Source organism: Equus quagga, chromosome 2, assembly GCF_021613505.1.
Source record: "Equus quagga isolate Etosha38 chromosome 2, UCLA_HA_Equagga_1.0, whole genome shotgun sequence".
Taxonomy (NCBI): domain Eukaryota; kingdom Metazoa; phylum Chordata; class Mammalia; order Perissodactyla; family Equidae; genus Equus; species Equus quagga.
Window position 1 is genome coordinate 92,613,167 of NC_060268.1, and position 9,874 is coordinate 92,623,040.

Genomic DNA, 9,874 nt, shown 5'->3' on the forward strand with positions numbered 1-9,874 from the left:
CAGCTTCCGGCGCCGTCGCGCTTTGGCCTTCTGAGGGCTATTTGTCGACATGGCGTTGGCTCTTAGCTTGTTGCTGGGCGGACGTGTCCGTGCTGCCGTCGCTCGCTGTGGGTTCGCGACCCGGGGGGTGGCGGGCCCGGGCTCCGTGGGCCGCGAGCCGGACCCCGATTCCGACTGGGAGCCGGAGGAGCGGGAGCTGCAGGAGGTGGAGAGGTACCGGCTCCCTCCTGGGCCCTCGGCCTGAAGCAGGGCTTCGCGCCCCGGCGCTCCAGGCCGCGCCCCTTGGCGCTGGGCGTCCTGCCGCCGCACCAGTCGCGCGCGGCCCTTGTTTCTTAGCCGTTGTCAGGGGCGCAGGGGCAGGTGTGCGGGTCCCTTCACCAGTGACGTGTTTCATCCCCCGTTTACAAAGTTCAGCGTGCTTACGGGCTGTCGCCGTTCAGGTGTTAGGATTCTGGGGCGGTGCAGCGAGCAGGTCAAAGAGCAGGGGGCTGGGCGCTCCGTGACTTAGCCTGAGGCTCTTCAGCCACCCGTCTGCCTCCCACGCATGGCTCCAGCCGTTGGTTCTCTCCTCCAGCACCCTGAAACGACAGAAGAAAGCCGCCCGGTTCCAGAAAATTCGGAGGCAAATGGAGGCACCGGGTGCCCCGCCCAGGACCCTGACCTGGGAAGCCATGGAGCAGATCAGGTAAGACCCGGGGTGGTTTGGTTCTGCTGTGATGAGAAGTGAAGCATCCTAGGGCCTAGAGCGTTGTTTCTCCGTTTTGTTTTACTTTTTTTATCGCTTACGATTTCGAAAAGAAAAGTATAGTAATATAACGAACGTCTGTAAGGCCATCATCTAGATTTAATAGTTTTTAAGGTGACATAGTTCATTTTTGCTGAAATTTTAAAATAGTAAATTGCAGGTATCAGACGTTTAACCCGTAAAATATAGTGGATCATGATCTTCTTTGGTTTTTTACGTTTTTATTTATCTTATTTTTTTTGGCATTTTTTTCCAAGTAATTTTATTGAGATCATAATGGTTTATAACATTGTGTGATTTCAAGTATACGTTATTGTTTTCAATTTCTGAATACACTTCATCGTGCTCACCCCTAGTAGTCTAATTTTTTTTTTTTTTTAAAGATTGTCACCTGAGCGAACATATGTTGCCAATCTTCTATTTTTCTTCTTCTTCTTCTCCCCAAAGCCCCCTGGTACATAGCTGTATACTCTAGTTGTAGATCTTTCTGGTTGTGGTATGTGGGACTCCGCCTCAGCATGGCTTGATGAGCGGTGCCATGTTATCGTCCAGGATCCGAACCAGCAAAACGCTGGGGTGCGGAAGCCCTGCGAACTTAACCACTCAGCCATGGGGCCGGCCCCCCAGTAGTTTAATTTTTATCTATCACCATACATATGTGCCCCTTTATCGCTTTCGCCCACCCCCAAACGCCCTTCCCGTCTGGTAACCGCTAATTTGTTCTCTTTATCCATGTATTTGTTATCTTCCACATATGAGTGAAATCATGCAGTATTTGTCTGGATCATGATATTCTTAATCTAAGGTCCAGGGATGGGGGCTTCCGTGGTTATGTACACTTCTCTGAAGAGAGGATCCGTATCTTAGAAAACCTTAAGGAGACCCTTTAAAAAAATTTTTTTGTTTTGATAATACATTACATATGGTTCAAAATTAGAACGGTATAAGGTGGTGTACACATTGAGAAGTATTAATCCCAGCCAGTCTCCTGTAGGTACTATTTTTAATAGTTTTTTGTGCCTTTTTCCAGGTTTCATTATGCAAAAAGGACCAAATATGAATATAGATTTTTGTTTTCACGTCCTTAATCACAAACGGTAGAATACTGTAAATGCTGTTGTACATTTTTCTTTTTTCACTTCATGTATTCTACAGGTCTTTCTACTTTAAAAGAGAAAGCATCTCATTCTTTTTTATAGAAGTTGTAGTAAATCCTAGTTTATCTTTTACGATGAGTACTTGGGTTGTTTCCATTGACTTGTTATCACAAATTGTGCTCTAGTGAATGGTTTTGTATACACATCATTCCACATATTTGCCAGGTGTATTTATTTGTTGTATACATTCCCTGAAGTAGTGTTGCTGGGTCTGAGGGCAAATGGATTTGCATTTGGATAAATATTGCTAAATAGCCCTCCATAGGTTATGCACCGTTTTCCATTCCCATCAGAATGACTCTGGAATTGAGACTTAGAATAAAGGGGATTTTGTCGAGCTGGTTTTGTGAGCCTGTAGCACCTCTCTCTTGTCACCGTCCTCTCCTGTCTTGAACAATAGCTTTTTCAAACCTTCCAGCTTCCTACCTGTCACCTCTCCTTTTGTGGTCAGTGAATATCCTTTTACTTCAAAGAGAAAACAGGCTGTTAGGTAAGAACCCTCTGAGGCTTCTCTGTCTTCCTCCTTGCCTTCATTCTAAGTCTTTTACTCCGCATCTCAGGAACTGGCAGCCCTTCACTTGTCTAGGGCCAATCCTCTGTGTGCTCTAGGTCAAATCCCTGCCTAATTCCTGAGGGACCTGCATCTGTCAACTTAAGGTTCTCCCTCATCCTTTTGTTCCCAGCTGGCTCCCTGGCTGTCCACCCTCGTTTGTTTGTTTTTTGATCACTACAATGAAACTTCTCCACAAATCCATCTGCGACTTCCCCAGTGCTAGGCATAACTGACGCTCTAGTCTTTAGCCTCCCTAACATTCCTGCAGCATTTGACCTTATAGTCTCCTTTCTTGAAATTCTTCTCCCGTGATGCAGGGGACCACTCACGTCTGTTTCTAGGGCCCCTTTTCTCAGTTTTCTTCCTGGGCACCCCCGTCTTCCTTCTGTATCTTAAGTATTGCTGTTTTTTAGAGTAGTGTCCTTCGTCCTTCATTGTCTTATCTCCCTGCATATTTCCCTGCCTGATGCCAGCCGCTCACCTGGCTTTAACCACCCCTGCTGTTGGCTTACGACTTCCAGGTCTGTCATCTCCAGTCCGTGTTTTTCTTCTGAACTCTATATTCATCTGTGCTCTAGACGTCTCTCTTTTTGTTTGTTTGTTTTGTTTTGTTTTTTGAGGAAGATTAGCCCTGAGCTAACTGCTGCCAATCCTCCTCTTTTTGCTGAGGAAGACTGGCCCTGAGCTAACATCCATGCCTATCTTCCTCTACTTTATACGTGGCATGCCTGCCACAGCATGGCGTGCCAAGCGCTGCCATGTGCGCACCCGGGACCTGAACCGGCGAATCCCGGGCGTCCGAGAAGCGAAATGTGCGAACTTAACCACTGTGCCACCGGGCTGGCTCCTAGACGTCTCTGTTTGGATGTCACACAGGTTCCCCAAACTCAACGTGTACAAAATGGAATTCATCCTTGTTCCTGGATAACTTGATTCTGCTGCTATTTTTGCTATAACTCTGAATGGTCCCACCAATCACCAAACCAAAATCCAGAATCTTGACCTCCTTCATCCCCTAATATTAGTCTCTTACCAAGTTCTACCATCAGGCCTTCCTAAAATATTTCTCAAGTTTGTTCCCTCCTCTGCTCTCATTGCCGCTCATTTCAGACTGCCTGGATGACTATGACAGCCTCTTGCCCTGTCTTTCCACCTCTAGCCTTGCCACTGAAAACTACCATTGCATTGAACTTCAGAATGAAAATTTGCTGATGGCGTTCCACTGGTTAAAATCGTTCCTTGGTCCACTGTTGCTTTGGGATAAACTCCAGAATCCTAAGCTTGACGTGATCTTGCTCCTGTCCTCACTGTCAGAGAAGTACAGCTGTTCCCAGCAAAGGTGATATGCTTCTGCACTGCACATGCTGCTCACTTTATTGTCAATACCTTTGATCTCTTCCTCTCCTCCTCTCTGCCAGCTTATTACTCCTTTTCATCCTTGCAGACCAGCTCTAGTGTGGACTTCTTGAACAGTTCCTGGGCCATGGTGCAAGTGTTGTGATAGCCTGTCCCTGGGTCTCCCTCCTGGGTACTGTCACAGCATCCTCTGCTGTAACTCTTGGCACAGTGTTATAATATGTTAATGTACCTGTCTCCGTCACCAGATTGTGGTGGGAAGGACAGTCTTCATGCATCCCAGGATCTAACTTGGGCGCAGTGTGCAGTGGGAGGAATTTCAATTGCTCTGAAATAAGTGACCTGATGAACAGTGGTTTGGTGTTGCTGACGGCACACAGGAATGGAACACAGCCATTTAGTGGCACGAGATAGAGAGTATGTTTGCAGTTTTCCCAAGCCCTGTTCTTTTCACATATTCATCACTAGTATTATCATTTAGCTATTCTGATAGGAGACTTCTTCACAATTTGAAAACCTGCTCCTTTTTTCCACAGGTATTTACATAAGGAATTTGCAGAGTCCTGGTCAGTTCCCAGGTTGGCTGAAGGCTTTGATGTCAGCACTGATGTTATCCGAAGGGTTTTAAAAAGCAAGTTTGTACCCACATTGGAGCAGAAACTGAAGCAGGATCAAAAAGTCCTTAAGAAAGCTGGGCTTGCCCACTCCCTCCGGCAGCTCCCTGGCTCTGGGGAGACCTCAAAGCTGCTTTCTGCAGGCCACTCTGTGTCAGGCCCTTTGCTGATGCCAAGGGGCGAAGCCTCATCCAAAGGCCAGGGTGACAGCACCTCTTTGAAAGTGATAGAATCAAACACTCACAGTACAAATAGACCAAGGAAACAGAAAGGGAGGAATAAAGGAATCCAGGTCGTGGAGGAGGAGAGCTTTGTGCCTGTTGCTGCAGCCCTGGGTCATCGGAGAGAGCTGCAGAAGTACTCCACCAGTGATCGTGAGGGCACCAGAGGAGCTGACAGTGACGGATTGCCAAGTGACAAGAAGCTAGGAGAGTTCCAGACAGGGGAGCCCAGTGACCAGAACTTCAGCAGCAAAGTAGTGCAGAGGGGGCGAGAGTTCTTTGACAGTAATGGGAACTTCTTGTACAGAATTTGAGCTGGAACTTGGCTTGTGGAGATGCCATGTGAAACAGCAGGAAAAGTGGATTTGGAGCTGCCTGGTTTCTGCATATGGATTATCTACCTTGGAATAGGAGGAAATGATGAGCCTGGAATGTGGGAGGCAAGAATTGCTTGGATTTGAATCTGACAAATGGCAGTGAACTTCACGGGGCAAATGCGTGTGGGGGCAGGGTGAGTGATGTGCTGGGTAGACCCCAGCTTCCTGGAGCGCTACTCCTGTCTGACCCATGTGGGTCTTTGGAGCTCCCCCTTCTTGCTTGGGCTCTCTGTAAGTTGAAACCAGCCTGTGTTGCATGTGTTGTTAGGAGTTTCTGTGATACCTGGAATATGTTTGGGAGGAAATGAAAAGTTTGCCTTCTGACCTCATTTACTTTTGGATTAATGAGTGCTAACAGTTCTGGAACTGCTTAGTCAGTTGATTGTTTTCATTATGTGCAAAATAAAGTAAAATGTGGCAGTCTGTGTTGATTGGTGCTCTCTGGGATGGGAGGGTTTACCTGTGAACTTGGAGAGTGAGAAGGGAAGAGGCAAAGGGTCCCTTATCATTAAACGTTGGGAGAGAGATGGGGCCAGATCAATCCCCAACAAAGAGCTCTGTGCAGATCGCCCTGCTCAGTAATGGATTTTGACAGCTGAAAACTGGACATTAGGGCCAGCCCGGTGGCACAGTGGTTAAGTTCGCATGTTCCTCTTTGGCAGCCCGGGGTTCACCGGTTCAGATCCGGGCTGAGGACATGGCACCGCTTTGCAAGCCATGCTGTGGTAGGCGTCCCACATATAAAGTAGAGGAAGATGGGCATGGATGTTAGCTCAGGGCCAGTCTTCCTCAGCAAAAAGAGGAGGATTGGCAGCAGTTAGCTCAGGGCTAATCTTCCTTAAAAAATAAATAAAAAATAAAATAATTTAAAAATAAGTAAATAAAAACTGGACATCAGGCCATCATCACTCGATGTAATGCAGTTTCTCTTTCTTTTAGTTGCTAGGGTTCTGAAAAAGACGGGGGTATGGAGGTTTGACCCAACAAAACCAGGCAAAGACTTTAGGGCCCTCAACATAATCCCCAGCCACTTTCAAAAGCTTAAGTTGTATCTTATTTTACAGTTTTTACAAGGGTGTTGTAGGCAAGAACAGATAATAGGCTCCTTTTACAAATGAGGCAGTCTCAAAGGTTTTTGGATGTGCCCAAGACCACATGGCTGTTAGTGAGTGACAGCACTGCGACTTGAACCCAGGCTTGATCCTTAATCTAAAGCTTCTAAAATTCCAGGAATCTAGCATTTTAACAATTTACCAGCAAATATTGGTTATTCAGAATTTAAATATCTGCAGGATGTTTAATGAAAACATTGATATTCCAAGCCTTGTCATTGATGTTCTGTTCATGAGTCTTGTTACTATTTCAAATGCCATGGGTAGCAATTACAGTATCATTGATTAATGGTTGTTTTTTTTTCCTGAGGAAGATTAGCCCTGAGCTAACATCAATGCCAATCTTCCTCCACTTTGTATGTGGGTTGCCGCTACAGCATGGCTGATGAATGGTGTAGGTCCGTACCTGGGACCCAAACCCATGAACCCAGGCCACTGAAGTGGAGCACACCAAACTTAACCACTGTGCCACACGGCCAGCCCCTGATTACTGTTAAATTGAGCATTTGTTCAGAATAGAGAGCAAGGCCCTGCCACATGCCAGTCAAAGTTAGGGAATCCAGATTCTGATAATACACCAGTGGGCAGATAAGGCCCTTGTCACTGCTCTGTTGCTATCATGTAGTTTATAATAAAAGCTAATCAGCACTTTTATGATTAAAAAATACGGTGATTTGTCATTAGAACATTTTAATCTTTTAAGAGGTGCAAGATGCTATTTGACTATTTAAATTTGCATTTCTTTTTTTTTTTTTTTTTTTAAGATTTTATTTTCCCTTTTTCTCCCAAAGCCCCCTGGTACATAGTTGTGTATTTCCAGCTGTAGGTTCCCCTACTTGTGGCATGTGGGATGATGCCTCAGCATGGCCTGATGAGTGGGGCCATGTCCGCACCCAGGATTGGAACCTGTGAAACCCTGGGCCGCTGAAGGGCAGCACGTGAACCCAACCACTTGGCCACAGGGCTGGCGCCTAAATTTGCATTTCTAACTCCTGCAAATCATTTGACCATGCTCTTTCCCCAGTGAGCTAGGGAAAACTAGAAGCTGTTGACAAACTTGGTTGTGTTTTCCATTTGCCTCATCCTCTACCATCCTATTGCTCATTAAGCTTAAATCTTTTTTTATGCAAATACCAATCTAAGGCTTTTGCATTTACTGATTCTTTGTCCTCAGATTTTCACATGGCTAGCTACTTGTCATTCAGTTGTCAGATGTTATTTTCTCAGGCCTTCCTTAATCACCTGATGTAAAGCAGCTCTCTTCATGTTCCTACTATCACCACACCCTGTTTAATTTCCTCCAGTATTTGAAATATATTACTACTGGGGTTTTCTTTGTCATCATCTACCTTGTGCCCATTAGAATGTAGGCCCCGTGAGGGCAGGAGACCTGCCTTTTCATTGCTATAGTTCCAGCTCCCAAGGTAGATTTCAGTATTGGGTGAGTGAATGAAGAAATGGTTGGGGAACCTCATACCGGTCAGCTAGTCCACAATGGCAGAAAGGCCTGCCCTTTACCTTTGCCAGCCTACCCATCCAGACCTCAGCCAACAACAGGGCCTAAGCTTCCTCCAGATTGAGCTGTTCTTGCTCTGTCCCATCAGTGCGTCTTGGGTCCTAACCCACCGAAACTGGTGTTTCAGGAAACTGCTCTCCCCACTCAGCCCAAGCTAGGAGGCTGGAAAGGGGCATGAGGGACTCACCCAGCCTGTGTTCCATCGGGCTGGGGGTCAGAGGACTCCATAGTGCCCTATCCCCAGGGAGTCCTGTTTCAGGACACCATGAAGGACTTTGACATCACACTGCATAAGATGGAGCTGTGCTTTAGGGCACAGGTGCAGCAGCAGATGAGAGGGCTCTGCCCCAGCTAGAGAGAAAGTAGCTGTGGGTGGAAGGGGCACCTTACAGCAACCTTGGGGCCAAGCCCAAGGGGTTGGCATATTGTACAACAGAAGGGACTTAGGTCCCTGTGCCCTGGAGGGTATGTGTTACTCATTTGCTCAGGGCAGCCTCCATCTCTCTGTGCAGCCGAGATTTGATCTAACTAAGGGGGGGGGGGGGGGGGGGGCGGAAGCTCACTATAAAATAGTGGATGAGCTCTTGAAGCCCAGTGTGAGCACAAAGTTTTTTGATTTGGGTTTTTTTTGTTTTTTGGGTTTTTTTTGCTTAATCCTGTATTATAGAATTTTTCAAACATGAAAATAGAATATTGTAATGCAATGAGCCCCTGTGTACCCATCACCCAGCTTTAACATTTAACAAATGGCCAATCTTTTTTCATTATCCTGCATACTTGCCCCACATCTCCCCCCAGCTTATTTTAAAGCAAATCCCAGACATTATATTATTTCATCTGTAAGTATTCAACTTTGTATCTCAAAGAGATAAGGACCCCTTTTTAACATAGACATATATAGTCCATTACTATACCCTAAAAGTTTTAGCAATTCCTTAATATCAGCTAATACTGATAGTATTCTGATTGTTTCATAAGTGACTTTCATGGTTGATTTCTTTGAATTAGGATCCAAAGAATGTCCACGTTTTGCAACATTGCGTTGTGTTATTTCCCAGAAGTCTCTTACTCTAAAATGGTTTCCCTTCCACTTTATTCTCCTTACTGTTTGACCCATATAATTTCCTGCGTTTTGGATTTGGTTGATTTCATCCTTATGATGTCTTTTATCAAGTTCCTGCTACCCTCTATATTTCCTTTGAACTGGTAGTTAGATCTTGAGGCTTGATCAGGTTCAGTGTTTGGTAATGGATGATGCTCTGTACTTCCTATGCATCTCACCAGGAGATGAAGATGTGATGTTACGAGTGATTCAGGTATTGTCAGCCAGATCTAACCATTGCAATGTCTCTCATAAGCTTTTTTAAAAAACAAAGTAGATCTAGATCATTACCATCACCCCTGAAAATTTCCTGATTTCTCTGCCCAGTCAGTTCTCATCCCCAAAGTCAATCACTTTTCTGAAATGTCACCATAGACTAGTTTTTCCTGTTCTAGAATCTTATGTAAATGGCATCACACAGATGCCACTCTCGTGTCTGGATTCTTTCACTTATTCAGTTTTTATTGTATGAATATGCCACAGTTTATCTATTCATTTCCCTACGAAGGGTACTAATAAGTCAAAACTCCAGTATCCAAAGGTCACAGCTGGCCGGTCTTAGCTCCCATTGGCTTCTAACGCGTTCCTCTTCCCTCACTACTAACCCCTCAGCCCGCCCCACAACACCTCCCCTCCGCCGCCCCCGGGACCCCATCTCGACGCGTCTCTCCTCCTGCATCTGGGAAGCCAGGGGGTCCCAGGCTCTCAGCTACATGGGAGGAGCAGATTTGATTGACAGCCAAGATCTCCAGTGATCAGTGTCCTCCGTACTCCGAGTTGGTTTCGCCCATTTTACAAAGTTCTGAAAATCGAGCAAGTGCCCAACCCTCGCTTGAGTGAGCTAGGAGATCTGGCTGTACCCTTAAAATTAGTTTAAGGTATAATCCTTTGATCAGAAGAACACCCGCTCTGGCCAGGAACGAGACAGGAACGTTGACGCGTTTCCTTCTGTCTTCAAATGTCCCTTCCAAGACGCCGTCCCCTTCCCGGTGCGCTGAGCGCTGGACCAGTGAACGGCACTTCCGGGAGGTCCAGGAAGTCGCTTCATTCTCTGGCAGGAGATGGGGTTTTCCCGTACGCCGCGAAGTCTGCGGGTGTAGACCAGATCCTGCTGAGCCGCA

At 46.1% G+C, this 9,874-nt stretch overlaps 1 protein-coding gene across 2 annotated transcripts; it reads left to right on the forward strand.

The window, feature by feature from the left end:
• Nucleotides 1-8: 8 nt before the first annotated feature.
• NGRN (neugrin, neurite outgrowth associated) lies at nt 9-5,446 on the forward strand. Of its 2 annotated transcripts, XM_046655092.1 has the most exons (3): nt 9-213; nt 575-685; nt 4,348-5,446. In XM_046655092.1, exons 1-3 carry the CDS (start codon nt 50-52, stop codon nt 4,958-4,960), a joined length of 888 nt encoding a protein of 295 aa, XP_046511048.1. In that variant the 5' UTR covers nt 9-49; the 3' UTR covers nt 4,961-5,446. The 2 variants fall into 2 exon arrangements, 1 of the variants encoding a protein (XP_046511048.1); XR_006887671.1 differs by lacking the exon at nt 4,348-5,446 and adding an exon at nt 3,615-4,341 and having other exon boundaries at nt 70-685.
• The last annotated feature ends 4,428 nt before the right edge of the window (nt 5,447-9,874 follow it).

What these genes read in the sequence shown, in the direction of transcription:
- NGRN (XM_046655092.1), top strand. Translation starts at nt 50, where the DNA reads ATGGCGTTGGCTCTTAGCTTGTTGCTGGGCGGACGTGTCCGTGCTGCC. An exon ending in GAGCTGCAGGAGGTGGAGAG is followed by an intron (nt 214 to 574) that starts GTACCGGCTCCC and finishes TCTCTCCTCCAG; the next exon opens with CACCCTGAAACGACAGAAGA. An exon ending in GAAGCCATGGAGCAGATCAG is followed by an intron (nt 686 to 4,347) that starts GTAAGACCCGGG and finishes TTTTTTCCACAG; the next exon opens with GTATTTACATAAGGAATTTG.